The sequence below is a fragment of the Aegilops tauschii genome, chromosome 7 (genome assembly GCF_002575655.3).
Source record: "Aegilops tauschii subsp. strangulata cultivar AL8/78 chromosome 7, Aet v6.0, whole genome shotgun sequence".
Lineage (NCBI taxonomy): Eukaryota > Viridiplantae > Streptophyta > Magnoliopsida > Poales > Poaceae > Aegilops > Aegilops tauschii.
In genome coordinates, this window is record NC_053041.3 from 468,412,866 (window position 1) to 468,431,944 (window position 19,079).

Genomic DNA, 19,079 nt, shown 5'->3' on the forward strand with positions numbered 1-19,079 from the left:
TTGGGTTTGGGGGCCTCTGTGCGATTGCTCCGCTTGCACGCCCTCGTCGCGAGGGCCGGCGTAGCCGCAGCTCTCCGCATGCGCCGCCCCACGTCGCGATTCTGCTCGCAGCACAACATGGCTCTGCCGCCTTGCCGTTCTTGTCGCGTAGGAGCTCCTGGATGATTCCCAGCGCAGCCAAAGACCGCTACTAGAAGGACAACCGGCAGGTTGGTGCCATTTAATTTTCTGTGAATTTCCTCTTTGTTGTCATTTTGGTGGGAATTACTTTTCAGAGATACCTAACTTATTAGTGGACTGGTCATGTCATAGCGGAAGGTCAAAGGTGGGAAACAAGAAAATAGAGGAAATGCTTACTGGGACATAGCCTTCGGTACGAGTTGAAGGGAAGAGGTTTGATTGCTAATAAAATGAGTGGAAGAGCTGCTCGGTCAAAGGCATTCTTTCTCTCAAGTAGCAAACGCAAGACGGAAAAGCAGAAATGAAGGTTGCTAGGTACCGCTAAGGCAGATTCTGGTGCTGCTTGCGTTTATCTCTGGCCCATGGAGAATTTGAGGCACTAATCTTCGTTTTGTTCGGATCTCACACTCTAGTTGCATGCTGCCCGTAAGGTGTTTGTTGAAATGGCATGCTTGTGTGATGCAGCAAGTTAGGCACAACAGCGTTTAATCAAGCAACCAAAACGAAGTAGGGGTTAGTTATCGACATGGCATTGCTGTACTTAACCTACAATGTTTAGGAATTAGTTATCGCCATGGCACTCTTGTACCCAACTTGTTGTCCAGCTTAGAGTCACAGTTACCACCATCGTATCAATATAGTTACCAAGTTGTCTAAATTAGACTATCATCATGACATGGAATTAGTGATACCATCATGGCATCGACGTAGTTACCTATCTTCTTCCTCTGTAAAGAAATATAAGAGTGTTTAGAACTTTTAGATCACTAGAGGGAGTATATCTTTTACGATTATGACCAAAAGTCCATAACATCAATATAGTTACCCCGTGGCGGCAGGTGGTGGTAGCCCGAGCCGGCTCCCAGGATGGCGGCGGTGGGGCACCTCGTCGAGCTTAGGCTCCCTTGCCAGCCCACCCGTTCGCCGGCGGCACCCTGCGCCAGCACGTCTGTGATGGCTGCCTGCTACGCTGCCCCTGCCCGCCCATCCTGCTACCGGCCGTTGCGAGCTCCTGCCACCGGCGAGGTGCGTCCGCCTCTCCCCTCCTCCCCGTGTCAGATCTGGGATCCTGGTGAGGCATGTCCTGTCGTCGGCTTCTCCTTTATTGCTGGCGCTAGACCTGGGGTTGGGGGTGGTGTGCTCCTCCGCTGGTCTCGGGCCGCCCTTGCGGCGCCGCGACAACACTCTTCTCCTCTGAGTTGTGGCATTGACTTCAAAATGATGGATTTTTTGGCTTGCTTCAGCGGCGCCTGCTGGCGTTCTGCAAGTGCTCGTGCCCTTGCGATGGACCCCTTGCTGGTGTAGCTCTTGACCCCGTGACCCTCGACTTGCGTTTTCCGATGTCTCTTGCGACGCGACACTGGCCCCGACGCTCTGGAGGTTGCGTCTCCTCAGGCCTCGATACCAGCCCCGGCGACCTGGATCTGCGTCTCTTCCAGTTACCAGCTCATTGGGATCGCCTGTCGCCGCCGCGTCCCCTCCATCAGCCCCTTTCGCCTCGCCGACCCTCCAACCTCCCAACCCCGACCACCTTGTTGCCTCGACCCTCATAATGTCCAAGGTTCGTGTGTCCGGCGCGTCTCCCCTTCTGGTGGTGGTGGCTTTTCGACCTACCTGTGACTTTCGACTCCCGAGTCCTGGTCTGATGGCTTTGAAATTGCTCAGGCATGCCAAAGAGAAATCCTTTCTTGGCTTGCCGGTGCTGGCGGTGACACTGGCGAGTGTCGTCTCCTGCCTGGAGGAGTTGCCACGACATTTGCACTCCACTTCACTCGGTGGAGGTAGGCCGTTGTCCCCGTGGACGCTTCTGTGGTGGCGATGAAGATGTTGTGATGGGATCGGCGAGGCTTCTACTGGAGATGTAGTCGGCGAGATAGGGGATGTCGCTGATGAGGAGGCGATGGGTCGCTTCGAGGTAGAACTCGACCATCTAGATGTAGTACTCCGGTGCAAGAGGGGCACGTGCGCTGGAGATTGGTGCTGCCATGGTGCCATCCCCATCCATGTGGTCCAGATGGTGTAGCCCTTTCGTTCTTCATGGTGGTGGTGGTTATCACCATTGTATTGATATAGTTACTCATCTACCCTGCTACAGTTATCACCATGGTAGTTTTGTAGTTATCAAGTTCTCCCGATTGCTAGTTTGCTACCATCAAGGAAACGTGCAGATCTGCTTAGCTGCACCGGAGACGGCCAAACACCTGCTGGTAGAGTGCACCTACACCAAGCGGCTGTTGATGGGTATCACTGACAATCTTGGAGGCTCCTTCCTGCAGCTCAGGCCAATGGTGGCTGCACCACTGCTAAGCCAAACCCTGAAAGACAATTGGAGCGCGCAGCTGCGCTTGCTCCAGGGTGAGGAAAAGAAGACATGGAAATCGGCCATCTGCTTGGTTTCCTGGATGCTTTGGAAAGAACGCAACAACCGTGTCTTCAACGCCGCCGAGTGCATTGTTCCACAGCTCATGGGACGCATCAAGGATGAGGCGAGAAGCTGGTCGGCGGCTGGTATAAACCTGTTAGACAGACTCTTTGAGCCACCTTGAGTGCTGCATATCATCTTCTTGTTGTTGTTGTATACTGGTCGTGCCGGCTGGAAACCAGCTCCAAAACACGCTGATCTCCCTAACTGTAGCTCTACTGCAATTTGTATTTCTCCTTCTGATTAATCAATGAAATATGGCCCTAGGACCATCTTTTCGTCAAAAAAGGAAACGTGCAGATACCTGACAATTCAGGTTATAGTTGCTACCATGGCACTTATATAGTTACCCAATTGTTCATACTACAGTTACCATCATAGCACCAGTGCAGTTACCCGCAATCAAAGTTACAATTATCAACATGGCAATTTTATGTAGTTGCATGATGTCCATGTTATAGTTACGGGTATCTCGCGACACCATCATCGGGGCATGAGCTCACCTCGCTCTCTGCTACCGAGGCCCTGCTACCGCTTGTAGTTACATAATTTGCCTCAAGATAGGAATGTAGAAAAAAACATGTGGTTTTCTCAATAAAGAGAATACATTAACACCAGGAAGATCCCAGTTACACTATAAGTTCCAACTAGAATTTTGGTGAACCTATGGCTAAGATACATTGCATTGTGCAGCTTCCATTGTTCACAAACCATTTCCATATAATGTTGAAATTCCATTCGAAAGACATGCATATTAGTTGTCTAGTGAATTGCAGCAACAAAGCTTGCATCACCTCCTGTTTTGGTATTATGATGAATACTGATCACAATGAAGCGAGGCCATCAAGCATTTAAATGGACCCACCTTCACTCAATAGGTGTGTGCGATACTTGTCTCTGATCGCCAGTAGCTCTCTCATAGCATGCCCAATCTGCATGCGATCAGTTGGCAGTTCCTTCGAGCATAATATCCCAATGTGCAGAACTGAAGTGATGCATGCAGCTCTCATGGTTGTCCCTTCCTCCAGTGAAGATAATAAACACAGATCGACCAGGTTGCTGGCTTGGTCTCTCAGTGCTATGTCGACGTAACTATGTAGGTTTAGATCTTGCAGAAACTCACCATCAGTTGGCCTTTTACCAGTGAACAACTCTAACAACAGTATTCCGAAGCTATAGGTATCACCATAGACCGAGACTTCATTTCCTTGACCGTACTCTGGGAAAGAAATGTATGTGAAATTAGTTTCGAATGAGAAATTGGTACAACAAAGATGAACATCGGTGATTAATGGCAAACCTGGAGCAGCATATCCAATTGTTCCCCTTCTTGTAGCCCAACCACTTGATATCTCTGGGAGGCTAGTATCATCCTGGTGCAAGAACCTTGCAAGTCCAAAGTCACTGACATGGGCAACCTTGTCATTATCGAGGAGAATATTGCTTAGCTTAAGATCACAATGAACTATTGGTACTGGCTTATTGTGGTGAAGGTATTCGAGTGCTGAAGCTACATCAATGGCAATGTCTATCCTTTGGGTAAGACTGAGCACCCCATGGCCCCCATCTTCCAGGAGACGGCCGTGTAGCCATTGATCAAGATTTCCATTCGGCATGAACTCAAATACTAGAGCTTTGAAGTCTAGACCTCTGAAATCAATACTTGAACAAACGGTCAATATCTTCACAAGGTTTCGATGTCTAATGCATCTTAAAGTCTCACATTCTGCAACAAAGCTTTGAGATGCCCCTCGCTGCTCGAGGTTGAGCACCTTCACAGCGACAACCACTTCCTGATGTCCATCCATCATTGTTCCTTTGTACACGGACCTAAAGCTTCCTGCGCCTAAGAGGTTCTCAGAAGCAAAACCACTTGTTGCTCTCACTAATTCAGCATAGGTAACTCTCATATGCTGTCCACTATGGAGTGATGGAACCCGTCCTGTCTTAGTAAACTTGCTTCTCAATTTCTGGCGTGCAAATATTGCAAATAGTACTAAGATGATGCAAAGAACCGCGCTGCCTACTGAGATAAACACGACAATTTTGTGTGACCACTTCTTGGATGTATGGTTTGAGCAGGGATGCAAGTTAAATTGGGGGATACCTCCACATAAGCCATAGTTCCCTTCGATCAGAGCTGCACTTGCATTCAGAAATAATCCACGTTTTGGAACTTCACCCTCAAAATTGTTGAATGATATATTCAGGGTAGCGAGCCCCTGCATGTCCCCAAGGAAGATTGGGATGTCCCCGGACAAGTTGTTTCTTGAAACATCAAGAACTAGAAGGCCTTTCATCTGTGATATTGATGCTGGAATTGTGCCCTGAAGTAGGTTTCCTTCCATACTGAGATACTGCAAACTTCCACACTGAGCTAGAGAGGCAGGAACTAAGCCAGTTATCCTGTTGTCAGACACATCCAGAGATCCAAGATGCACTACATTACTAACTTCTGAAGGAATTGTCCCAGTTAACTTATTGCCTTGGAGCTCCATGGAAACAGACAGTGTCGATATGAGGAAAATCTCTTTTGGTATAGGACCAACAAGCTGATTGAATTGTAGGCTTAGTGTCTCAAAAGGACAACTTCCAAGGCTGGATGGTATGGAGCCAGTAAGCACATTTTGGGTGAGGACGAGTCTATTTAGTGATGTGAGATTTCCAAATACTGGTGGAATTGGTCCAGATAAGCTGTTGTTGTACAAGTATAGTTCAACCAGGATCCCAAGGTTGCCAATTGATTCAGGAATTTTTCCATTTAGGAAATTACCATTCATCTGCAACCCTTGCAAGTTGACAAGGTTTCCAATTCCTTCAAGTATATTTCCCCGTAGCATGTTGTCCGACACGCTGAAAAATCTTAAATTTGTGGAAAGATTTGCTATCGAATAGGGCAGCACCCCTTCTAGTTTGTTATTGCCTAGACTCAGCTTCTTCAGCATACTACAGTTTGTCAAGCTAGAAATGAAGTCCCAATCCGCATCATTCCTTGCCTCTAGTTGACCAAATGAGAGATGCAGTAACGATAAGCTCTTCATGGTAGCTCCAAGACATTTTGGTATTACTCCGGTAAGAAAGTTGGCACCCAATTGAACCATTTCAAGCATTGAAGCATTGCACAAAGACTCTGGGATGGACTCATGAAATTGATTACTGCTCATGCCAAGTAGCTGAAGTTGTGGAAACTTATTACCCAGGTCATCTGAAATAGATCCACTGAGGTTGTTAATTTGCACGCTTAAAACTTGGAGGGATGAAAGATTGTAGAGAGAAGGTGGTATAGTACCCTCGAGTTGATTCCCAGTCAGATACAACCCAACGAGCGAACTGAGTTTTCCAAGAGTGGGAGGGATTGAGCCTGTAAGGCTATTAAGTGTGAGACAAAGGGCGTTGAGGAGATTCATATTTCCTAACGATTCAGGGATGCTACCAGTTAGGCCATTTTCTTCGAAAGCTAGAACATTTAGAGATGAGAGGTTTCCTAGGGAAGGTGGAATCGGCCCTGAGAGCTTGTTTTCTGATAGATACAAAATTTGTAATTTCTGGAGGCCTCCAAGAGAGGCAGGAATAGAACCTGACAAACCATTGAAGTAAAGATCTAAATCGGTCAAGTTTCTAAGATTTCCTATTTGTGTTGGGATTTCTCCTACTAGCATGTTTGAGTTCAGAAGAAGACTGGTCAGAGCTTTCAGGTTTCCAATCTCCACAGGGATACTTCCTGTAAGGTTGTTGTACCCAAGAGCCAGTACCTCAAGATTATGCAGGGATGCTAACTCCCGGGACACCGAACCTTCATGCATGTTGTGCCTCAGATCAATGACTTGAAGCTGAACACAAGTGGCCAGTGTAGGCGGGATGTCGCCGCCGATGGAGTTCCTGCTGAGGTTCAGATACTCAAGTTGTACGAGATGTCCAACCTCTGATGGTATGGCACCGTAAAAGTGGTTCTCTTGGAGGCCAAAATGCCTGAGGTAAGTTAGATTACCTATGGAAGAGGCAATGGTGCCAACAAGGTTGAGTCCACGAAGATCCAGTGCGACGACACGGCCGCGGCGGTGGCCACGCGTGCCACAGGCCACTCCGCACCATTGGCACATTGGGATCGACTGGTTTCCCCATGAAGTCAGTGCTTGGAATGGATCTCCTTTAAACAGAGACCTCAATGACATGAGCGCTTGGTGGTCAGTGGCGCTGCTTGTTGTGGCAGTTTGAGCAGTTGACAAGGTGGGTAGATGCACGGCATTGGCCCAACACGGGAGACAGAGTAAGGCAAACACGAAAAACTGCATGACTATCATGGTCGACATGTTTAGGCGACGTATACAGAGGCTGGTTTTCAGACTAGCTAGAAGCTTGGTGTGCTTATATAATGATTCTTTCCTTTTCTTTCCTTCTTTTGCAGGGAGGCAAGTTGCATGGACCCGTCGGTTTCATGGTCCCGGATATATTGTTTCTAAGGAAAGAAGACCAAATCATGGTGCTGGAAGTGCAGTACCAATGACCATATGACCGCGGACTGCACAGTGATCCACTGCTGCTACGTCTGTGGCGAGACTATGCGGGCACAGTTTGGCTGGCCAAATATCCCTCCTCCAATGTTCAAAAACTCCCTAAGCCCACGGCGGTGAAATGAAAAGATGGCCTGACGCCGGGCTCGTTTGCCGACGATGCAGAGGCTGGTTTGAGATCAGGCGCGGATAGCGTTAGACAACACAATGGTTCCAGATCAACTGGCACTCGCTTTATTCCATCTATATTGAGATGAAGCGAAATATGTTCACATCATGTGTTGTCTACACGTTACAACTCAGCTGGCTATCGTCAAAACACTAAACACAGGGGAAACAAAGCAGGCTTTAAATATGACAGAAGCTGAAAGCACACTTAAATTATCAGGTACGAGGGCGCCTTTTTCCTTTTCAGCCCATGACACATCCGTCATTCTCCAATAGAAGCAACGGGTTGCTGTGAAAAGAAGACGAATGATGGGTTGGCGGTTTTCTGGCATGTTTGGAATGAAAGAAACAACTGTATATTCAATAACAAGGCACCCCATTTCCTGAAGGTCGCTGAGAGCATCATTGAACGAGCTAAATTCTTGGAGAATCACTGGATTCAGAGGAGCTCAATGGACTGGCGCGGGATATCATTCTTTCCACCTTCCATGTGTAACATTTGTATAGCTTTTCCTTTTCCTTTCTGGCTGTCAGCCGTTCTCTGAACCTTAAACTGTATCTCTTGGGGTGACTCATTCTATCCTAATGAATGAAATCAGCACAATACTGTTTTTCGTCAAAAAAATGGGTTGAGCGATTGCTCAGCAACCTCTCAACATCCTCCAGTTTCTACTTCGCATGGGAGGAGATCAAATTTTCCTTGTCAGGATGCGCGCAGTGTCAGACAAGCAAAGTGTTGGATCGACGACCAGAAAGTCCGTCAACACATCCGACAAGCAAGTCGGTCCAGTAGCAATGTTCCAATAGTACAAGCAATAACCCCAGGTCCTATCTTGCATGCAGTGACCAGAAAGTCCGTCAACACGTCCACAACAGACTTAACTTGCTTGTCGACCTGTAGCGGCAGCACAGGGTGACGAGTCGTCGACTAGGTGGTCCAATAGTTCAATCAGTTTAGGTTTTACTCTTTCGTTTCTAAATATAAGATGTTTTTAGCTTTTCTCTATTTTCACAGATTCATATGCATCTAGACACGTTTTAATGTGTATATTCACTTATTTTAATTCGCACATAGTCCATCTTGTAATATCTAAAACACCTTATAATAATTTAAAAACAAAGGGATTAGTTGTGAAAACCCTACGTCCAATCTTCACGGACCGATCTTAACAATGGCGTTGTTTACGCTTCATTCCTTGTTGAAGACATTGCATGCAGTTTACCGAGACTTCTCTTCGAGGGGTGAAAACTCATGATATTATTGAGACTTCTCTTCAAAGGGGTGAAAACTTTTATGATCTGGCCTTATGATTGGATCCAACCGTTGCTAGACCCGTCGTTGTTGGAGTACCTATCTTGGGGCATCTCAACGTTGACCCGCAAATTTGCTCGGGTGTCCGTCCGCAGACAACGCGCGCGCGGGGGGGGGGGGGGGGGGGGGGGGGGCAGCCCGTGGACACGGATGCAGGAGGCAATCATCCTACACTGCCCGCATACATTTCACACACCTTTTCAACTAACCGGATGAAATTCATGCAAACAAGGTGGATTTTCATATAAACCGGACAAGATTTATGCAAACAAGGGGGATTTTCATATAAACTAGATGAGATTCATGCAAACACGACGGATTTTCATTACATTTCGAACATTTAGAACAAAAAACCCGACCCTAAACCTATCCTACGGCGGCGACCTTCGTCCACTGGTTTTGTATTCCACATCGGCGACCACGTCCTCCATCTGTCGTCTCCATGAACGGCGGCGGGTTCAAGATCCGTGAAGTGGAGGTGCGGTCTCCAGCGAGGGAGAATAGAACATGGGAGACGGATCGGCCCACTTGGGATACAATGCCTCACCGCCTCTCATGCTCTACTCATCCTCGGAGGAGTCCATGACCTGTGTGTCGCCAGCGCCGGTGGACGTGAGGTCGATGATGAACGTGGACGGTCCGTCACTGTCCACCTGCCACATGCGCCCCTCGAAAGTTGGACGGTGTCGCGTAGGACACGCAGCTGGCGGCTGCGTTCTCATCTCGTTGCACCAGAACTTCTTTGTGAGTAGAGCGTGTGGCCTCGTAGAGCGCGCGCTCCACCGCAACAAAGTTCGGGTTCGCCGCCGCCATGGCGGCCACGGCCTCCTCGCTTGTGCGTGATACGTCCATTTTGCATCATGCTTTTATATCGATATTTATTGCATTATGGGCTGTTTATTACACATTATGTCACAATACTTATGCCTATTGTCTCTTATTTTACAAGGTTTACATGAAGAGGGAGAATGCCGGCAGCTGGAATTCTGGGCTGGAAAAGGAGCAAATATTAGAGACCTATTCTGCACAACTCCAAAAGTCCTGAAACTTCATGGAGGCACGTTTTGGAATATATATAAAATACTGGAGAAAGAATCAACCAGAGGGGGCCCACACCCTGGCCACAAGGGTGGGGGCGCGCCCTACCCCCTGGGCGCGCCCCCTGCCTCGTGGGCCCCCTGGCAGGCCTCCGGTGCCCATCTTCTGATATATGAAGTCTTTCACCCTGGAAAAAATCAGAAGGAAGTTTTCGGGATGAAACACCGCCGCCACGAGGCGGAACCTGGTGAAACCAATCTAGGGCTCCGGCGGAGCTGTTCTGCCGGGGAAACATCCCTCTGGGAGGGGGAAATCATCACCATCGATCCTCTCAGCGTGAGGGGGTCCATCTCCATCAACATCTTCACCAGCACCATCCTCTCAAACCCTAGTTCATCTCTTGTATCCAATCTTTGTCCCAAGACCTCAGATTGGTACATGTGGGTTGCTAGTAGTGTTGATTACTCCTTGTAGTTGATTCTAGTTGGTTTATTTGGTGGAACATCATATGTTCAGATCCTTTATGCATATTAATATTCTTCTGATTATGAACATGAATATGATTTGTGAGTAGTTACGTTTGTTCCTGAGGACATGGGAGAAGTCTTGCTATCAGTAGTCATGTGAATTTGGTATTCGTTCGATGTTTTGATGAGATGTATGCTGTCTTTCCTCTAGTGGTGTTGTGTGAATGTCGACTACATGACACTTCACCATTGTTTGGGCCTAGAGGAAGGCATTGGGAAGTAATAAGTAGATGATGGGTTGCTAGAGTGACAGAAGTTTAAACCCTAGTTTATGCGTTGCTTCGTAAGGGGCTGATTTGGATCCATATGTTTCATGCTATGGTTAGGTTTACCTTAATACTTCTTTTGTAGTTGCGGATGCTTGCCATAGGGGTTAAACATAAGTGGGATGCTTGTCCAATGAAGGGCAGTACCCAAGCACCGGTCCACCCACATACCAAATTATCAAAGTAACGAACGCGAATCATATGAGCGTGATGAAAACTAGCTTGACGATAATTCCCATGTGTCCCCGGGAGCGTTTTCCTTCATATAGGAGTTTGTCCAGGCTTGTCCTTTGCTACAAAAAAGGATTGGGCCATCTTGCTGCATCTTATTTACTTTCATTACTTGTCACCCGCTACAAATTACCTTATCACAAAACTATATGTTATCGATAATTTCAGTGCTTGCAGAGAATACCTTACTGAAAACCGCTTGTCATTTCCTTCTGCTCCTTGTTGGGTTCGACACTCTTACTTATCGAAAGGACTACGATAGATCCCGTATACTTGTGGGTCATCAAGACTCTTTTCTGGCGCCGTTGCCGGGGAGTGAAGCGTCTTTGGTAGGTGGAATTTGGTAAGGAAAAATTTATATAGTGTGCTGAAATACACTGTCACTTGTTACTATGGAACATAATCCTTTGAGGGGCTTGTTCGGGGTATCTTCACCCCGACCAGTAGAGCAAAGAGTTGCTCCTCAACCTACTGAACCTACCGAAAATGTTTACTTTGAAATTCCTTCGGGTATGATAGAGAAACTGCTAGCTAATCCTTTTACACGAGATGGAACATTGCATCCCGATTTGCACCTAATCTATGTGGATGAAGTTTGTGGATTATTTAAGCTTGCAGGTATGCCCGAGGATGTTATCAAGAAGAAGGTCTTCCCTTTATCTTTGAAGGGAAAGGCATTGACATGGTTTAGGCTATGTGATGATATGGGATCATGGAACTACAACCGATTGAAATTGGAATTTCATCAGAAGTTTTATCCTATGCATCTTATTCATCGTGATCGAAATTATTTATATAATTTTTGGCCTCGCGAAGGAGAAAGCATCGCTCAAGCTTGGGGGAGGCTTAAGTCAATGTTATATTCATGCCCCAATCATGAGCTCTCGAGAGAAAGTATTATTCAAAAAATTTATGCTCGGCTTTCTCTCAATAATCGCTCCATGCATGCTCGATACTTCTTGTACTGGTTCTTTTATGATGAAGACTATTGAATTCAAATGGGATTTACTGGAAAGAATTAAATGCAACTCTAAAGATTGGGACCTCGACGAAGGTAAGGAGTTAGGTATAACACCTAAGTTTGATTGTGTTAAATCTTTTATGGATACCGATGTTTTCCGTGAATTTAGCACTAAATATGGACTTGACTCTGAGATAGTAGCTTCTTTCTGTGAATCCTTTGCTACTCATGTTGATCTCCCTAAGGAGAAGTGGTTTAAATATCATCCTCCCATTGAAGTAAAAGTAGTTGAATCTATTAAAGTTGAAGAAAAGACTATCACTTATAATGTTGATCCTATTGCTCCTACCGCTTATATTGAGAAACCACCTTTCCCTGTTAGAATAAAGGATCATGCTAAAGCTTCAACTGTGGTTCGTAAGAGTAATACTAGAACACCTACACCCTCTGAGAAAATTAAAGTTGAACCTAGTATTGCTATGGTTAAAGATCTCTTAGCCGATAATATTGATGGGCATGTTATTTATTTCTATAATGAAGCTGCTAGAACTGCTAGACCCGATACTAAGGGTAAACATAGACCTGTTGTTGGCATGCCTGTTATTTCTGTTATAGGAGATCATTTTTATCATGGCTTGTGTGATATGGGTGCTAGTGCAAGTGCAATACCTCATTCCTATACAAAGAAATTATGCATGATATTGCACCTGCGGAGATAGAAGAAATTGATGTTACAATTAAGTTTGCCAATAGAGATACTATTTCACCAGTTGGGATTGTTAGAGATGTTGAAGTCTTGTGTCGGAAGGTTAAATATCCTACTGATTTTCTTGTTCTTGGTTCCCCAAAAGATGACTTTTGTCCCATTATATTTGGTAGACCCTTCTTGAATAATGTTAATGCTAAGATAGACTGCGAAAAAGATATTGTTACTGTTGGTTTACGGGATATGTCTCATGATTTTAATTTTGCTAAATTTCGTAGACAACCCCATGATAAAGAATTGCCTAGTAAAGATGAAATTATTGGTTTGGCTTCTATTGTCGTGCCTCCTAATGATCCCTTAGAGCAATATTTGCTAGACCATGAAAATGATATGTTTATGAATGAAAGAAGGGAAATAGATGAAGTATTCTTTAAACAAGGCCCTATCTTGAAACACAACTTGCCTGTTGAAATTCTTGGGGATCCTCCTCCACCCAAGGGTGATCCCGTGTTTGAGCTTAAACCATCACCTGATACTCTTAAATATGCTTATCTTGATGAAAAGAAGATATATCCTGTTATTATTAGTGCTAACCTTTCAGAGCAGGAAGAAGAGAAATTATTGAAAACTCTGAAGAAGCACCGTGCTGCGATTGGATATACTCTTGATGATCTTAAGGGCATTAGTCCCACTCTATGCCAACACAAAATAAAATTGGAGAAAGACGCTAAACCAGTTGTTGATCACCAACGACAGTTAAATCCTAAGATGAAAGAAGTGGTAAGAAAATAAATACTAAAGCTTTTGGAGTTAGGTATGATTTATCCCGTTGCTGATAGTCAGTGGGTAAGTCCTATCCATTGTGTCCCTAAGAAGGGAGGTATTACTGTTGTTCCTAATGATAAAGATGAATTGATCCCACAAAGAATTATTACAGGTTATAGAATGGTAATTGATTTCCGCAAATTAAATAAAGCTACTAAAAAGGATATTACCCTTTACCTTTTATTGATCAAATGCTAGAAAGATTATCCAAACATACACATTTTTGCTTTCTAGACGGTTATTCTGGTTTCTCTCAAATACATGTGACAAAAGAGGATCAAGAAAAGACCACTTTTACTTGCCCTTTCGGTACCTTTGCTTATAGACGTATGCCTTTTGGTTTATGCAATGCACCTGCTACCTTTCAAAGATGTATGACTGCTATATTCTCTGACTTTTGTGAAAAGATTGTTGAGGTTTTCATGGATGATTTTTCCGTATATGGAACTTCTTTTGATGATTGCTTAAGCAACCTTGATCGAGTTTTGCAGAGATGTGAAGAAACTAATCTTGTCTTGAATTGGGAAAAGTGCCACTTTATGGTTAATGAAGGTATTGTCTTGGGGCATAAAATTTCTGAAAGAGGTATTGAAGTTGATAAAGCTAAAGTTGATGCTATTGAAAAGATGTCATGTCCCAAGGACATTAAAGGTATAAGAAGTTTCCTTGGTCATGCTGGTTTTTATAGGAGGTTCATTAAGGACTTCTCAAAAATTTCTAGGCCTCTGACTAACCTCTTACAAAAAGATGTTCCTTTATCTTTGATGATGATTGTGTAGAAGCATTTGAAATACTTAAGAAAGCCTTGATTTCTGCACCTATTGTTCATCCACCTGATTGGAATTTACCCTTTGAATTTATGTGTGATGCTAGTGATTATGTTGTAGGTGTTGTTCTAGGACAAAGAGTTGATAAGAAATTAAATGTTATTCAATATGCCAGTAAAACTCTAGACAGTGCCCAGAGAAATTATGCTACTACTGAAAAGGAATTTTTAGCAGTTGTATTTGCTTGTGATAAGTTCAGACCTTATATTGTTGACTCTAAAGTAACTGTTCACACTGATCATGCTGCTATTAAATATCTTATGGAAAAGAAAGATGCTAAACCTAGACTTATTAGATGGGCTCTCCTACTACAAGAATTTGATTTGCATATTATTGATAGAAAGGGAGCTGAGAACCCCGTTGCAGACAAATTGTCTAGGTTAGAGAATGTTCTTGATGACCCACTACCTATTGATGACAGCTTTCCTGATGAACAATTAGCTGTCATAAATGCTTCACGCACTGCTCCATGGTATACTGATTATGCTAATTACATTGTTGCTAAATTTATACCACCTAGCTTCACATACCAGCAAAAAAAGTTTTTCTATGATTTGAGACATTACTTTTGGGATGACCCACACCTTTATAAAGAAGGAGTAGATGGTGTTATTAGACGTTGTGTACCTGAGCATGAACAGGAACAGATCCTACGCAAGTGTCACTCTGAGGTTTATGGAGGACACCACGCTGGAGATAGAACTGCGCATAAGGTATTGCAATCCGGTTTTTATTGGCCTACTCTCTTCAAAGATCTCGTAAGTTTGTCTTGTCTTGTGATGAATGTCAAAGAATTGGTAATATTAGTAGACGTCAAGAGATGCCTATGAACTATTCACTTGTTATTGAACCATTTGATGTTTGGGGCTTTGATTATATGGGACCGTTTCCTTCCTCTAATGGGTATACACATATTTTAGTTACTGTTGATTACGTTACTAAGTGGGTAGAAGCTATTCCAACTAGTAGTGTTGATCATAACACCTCTATTAAGATGCTTAAGGAAGTTATTTTTCCGAGGTTTGGAGTCCCTAGATATTTAATGACTGATGATGGTTCACACTTTTCGTAAAATGCTTGCTAAGTATGATGCCAACCATAGAATTGCATCTCCTTATCACCCGCAGTCTAGTGGTCAAGTAGAATTGAGTAATAGAGAAATCAAATTAATTTTGCAAAAGACTGTTAATAGATCTAGAAATAATTGGTCTAAGAAACTTGATGATGCATTATGGGCCTATAGAACTGCATATAAAAATCATATGGGTATGTCTCCGTATAAAATGGTCTATGGAAAAGCATGTCACTTACCTCTCAAACTAGAACATAAGGCATATTGGGCCATTAAAGAGCTCAATTATGATTTCAAACTTGCCGGTGAGAAGAGGTTATTTGACATTAGCTCACTTGATGAATGGAGAACCCAGGCCTATGAGAATGCCAAACTGTTTAAAGAAAAAGTTAAAAGATGGCTTGACAAAAGGATACAAAAGCGTGAGTTTAACATAGGTGATTATGTTTTGCTATACAACTCTCGTTTAAGATTTTTTGCAGGAAAGCTTCTCTCTAAATGGGAAGGTCCTTACGTTATCGAGGAGGTCTATCATTCCGGTGCCATAAAAATCAACAACTTCGAAGGCACAAATCCGAAGGTGGTGAATGGTCAAAGAATCAAACATTTTCTCTCAGGTAATCCAATAAATGTTGAAACTAATGTTATTGAAACCGTAACCCCGGAGGAATATATAAGGTACACTTTCCAGAACGTTCCAGACTCCAAAAAGGAACAGGTAAGTGGTACGGTAAGTAAACCGACTCCAACACAGTTCTAATGGCAATTTTTCTTCGTTTTAGAATATTTAAGAAAATAGGAAAATAATAAGTGGTCCGGGAAGGACACGAGGCGTCCACGAGGGTGGAGGGCGCGCCCTACCCCCCTGGGCGCCCCCTGCCTGGTGGGCACCTCGTGTGCCCTCCAGACTCCGTTTTCTTGCAGGATACTTCTTTTGGTTGGTAAAAATTCATTATATAATCTCCCGAAGGTTTTGACCACCGTACCACGCAAATATCCTCTGTTCTTGTTTCGAGCTGTTTTTCTGACAGATCTAGATCATCATGACGTCTTGAAGCGCTCCCAAGGACAGGTTCTTCGAGAAGGTTATCAATCCCTACCTCGCTGAGGTGCTGCAACACCCTCAAACAATTGAGATGCGTGATGGGTTGCTGCACATCCGCGATGTCGAGGGACCAAGGAGGACCGGAAGCGTGGAGATGAGACTCGAAGCAATGGAGCAACAAGTTTTCAAGTGCCAGGGGATGGTGGAACGCGGACTCAACGCCAACCACATGATGATCGCGGAGTTCACCAACAACCACAAGCTGGATGCCAAGAACATTGGGGAGACCATCTTCAAGCTTCATGAGAAAATCGAGCATCTCCAAGCCCAGATCTATGACCTGCAAAACCAAAACTATGAGTATGAATATAGATTCAAGAGGATGAGTTTGGCTGCAGATGCGAGGATCCCGGAGACTCGATCATTCTTCTATGATGGTGAGCCTATGCCTTGGAAGATGGACGACAAGCCTACATCATCAACAACTTCATCATCACCACCCCTGAGGAAAGAGATATAAACACATGGGTATGGGCACCCCCTTGGCAACTGCCAAGCTTGGGGGAGGTGCCCCGGTATCGTATCACCATCACACTCCTATCTTTACTATTTTTCTTAGTTCGATCCTTTTGGTAATATCTTGATCTGGTAGAATAAAGTTTTAGTATGATCTAGTTTGAGTTTTGCTTTTTGATCCTTCTATGTAATCGAGTCCGTGAGCTACATATAATAAAGATTAGTTTTGAGTCAAGGGCTTGGTTATCTTGCTATGATCTAGAGGGAATAAAAGAAAAAATAAATATAATTAAAGAGATCATATTGATCTTATAGAGAGTAATGACTTCACATATAAAAGAGTATGATGAATAAAAGTTGTTGAGAGTTGACAAACATAGTTTTGGTCATCGTTGCAATTAGTAGGAAGTAATAAAGAAAGAGAGGTTTTCACATATAAATATACTATCTTGGACATCTTTTCTGATTGTGAGCACTCATTAAAATATGACATGCTAAAAAGTTGATGTTGGACAAGAAAGACAACGTAATGGGTTATGTTTTCTTATATCCGAAATAAAGTATATTGTCATGGATCATCCAACATGTTGAGCTTGCCTTTCCCCCTCATCCTAGCCAAATTCTTGTCACCAAGTAGAGATACTACTTGTGCTTCCAAACATCCTTAAACCCAGTTTTGCCATGAGTGTCCATCATACCTACCTATGGATTGAGTAAGATCCTTCAAGTAAGTTGTCATTGTTGCATGCAATAAAAATTGCTCTCTAAATATGTATGGTTTATTAGTGTGGAGAAAATAAGCTTTATACGATCTTGCGATGTGGAAGCAGTAAAAGCGACGGACTGCATAATAAAGGTCCATATCACAAGTGGCAATATAAAGTGACGTTTTTTCGCATTAAGATTTTGTGCATCCAACCATAAAAGCACATGACAACCTCTGCTTCCCTCTGTGAAGGGTCTATCTTTTATTCCTGTCTTATACCTTATATAAGAGTCATGGTGATCTTCACCTTTCCTTTTTACATTTTATCCTTTGGCAAGCACATTGTGTTGGAAAGATCCTGATATATATATATCCAATTGGATGTAAGTTAGCATGAACTATTATTGTTGACATTACCCTTGAGGTAAAAGGTTGGGAGGCAACACTATAAGCCCCTATCTTTCTCTGTGTCCGATTAAAACTCCATACCCATAAGTATTGCATGAGTGTTAGCAATTATGAAAGACTAAATGATAGTTGAGTATGTGGACTTGCTGAAAAGCTCTTATATTGACTCTTTCCGATGTTATGATAAATTGCAATTGCTTCAATGACTGAGATTATAGTTTGTTGGTTCTCAATGAAGTTTCTGATTCAGACTTGACATTGTGAATAGATTGTTACTTTAGAATAAGAAATCATATGACAATATATATGTGTTGCTATTTTAAGAATGATCATGATACCCTCATGTCCGTATTTTATTTTATCGACACCTCTATCTCTAAACATGTGGACAGATTTTTCATTATCGTTCCGCTTGAGGACAAGCGAGGTCTAAGCTTGGGGGAGTTGATACGTCCATTTTGATGCTTTCATATCAATATTTATTGCATTATGGGCTGTTATTACACATTATGTCACAATACTTATGTCTATTCTCTCTTAATTTACAAGGTTTACATGAAGAGGGAGAATGCCGGCAGCTGGAATTCTGGGCTGGAAAAGGAGAAAAGATTAGAGACCTATTCTGCACAATTCCAAAAGTCCTGAAACTTCACGGAGGCACGTTTTGGAATATATAAAAAATACTGGAGAAAGAATCAACCAGAGGGGCCCCACACCCTGGCCATGAGGGTGGGGGCGCACCCTACCCCCTGGGCGCCCCTGCCTCGTGGGCCCCCTGGCAGGCCTCCGGTGTTCATCTTCTGCTATATGAAGTCTTTCACCCTGGAAAAAATTGGAAGGAAGATTTCGGGATAAAACACCGCCGCCACGAGGTGGAACCTGGCGAAACCAATCTAGGGCTCCGGCGGAGCTGTTTTGTCGGGGAAACATCCCTCCGGGAGGGGGAAATCATCACCATCGATCCTCTCAGCATGAGGGGATCAATCTCCATCAACATCTTCACCAGCACCATCCTCTCAAACCCTAGTTCATCTCTTGTATCCAATCTTTGTCCCAAAACCTCAGATTGGTACATGTGGGTTGCTAGTAGTGTTGATTACTCCTTGTAGTTGATGCTAGTTGGTTTATTTGGTGGAACATCATATGTTCAGATCCTTTATGCATATTAATATCCCTCTGATTATGAACATGAATATGATTTGTGAGTAGTTACGTTTGTTCCTGAGGACATGGGAGAAGTCTTGCTATCAGTAGTCATGTGAATTTGGTATTCGTTCGATGTTTTGATGAGATGTATGTTGTCTTTCCTCTAGTGGTGTTGTGTGAACGTCGACTACATGACACTTCACCATTGTTTG

The 19,079-nt window shown here is 43.7% G+C and overlaps 1 protein-coding gene across 1 annotated transcript; it reads right to left on the reverse strand.

The window, feature by feature from the left end:
• Positions 1-3,124: 3,124 nt before the first annotated feature.
• LOC120967878 (receptor kinase-like protein Xa21) lies at positions 3,125-6,951 on the reverse strand. Its single transcript, XM_045230688.2, has 2 exons — positions 3,903-6,951; positions 3,125-3,821 (listed from the first exon to the last, which is right to left on the reverse strand). The coding sequence occupies exons 1-2, from the start codon at positions 6,910-6,912 to the stop codon at positions 3,454-3,456; spliced, it is 3,378 nt and encodes a 1,125-aa protein (XP_045086623.1). The 5' UTR covers positions 6,913-6,951; the 3' UTR covers positions 3,125-3,453.
• Positions 6,952-19,079: the final 12,128 nt, after the last annotated feature.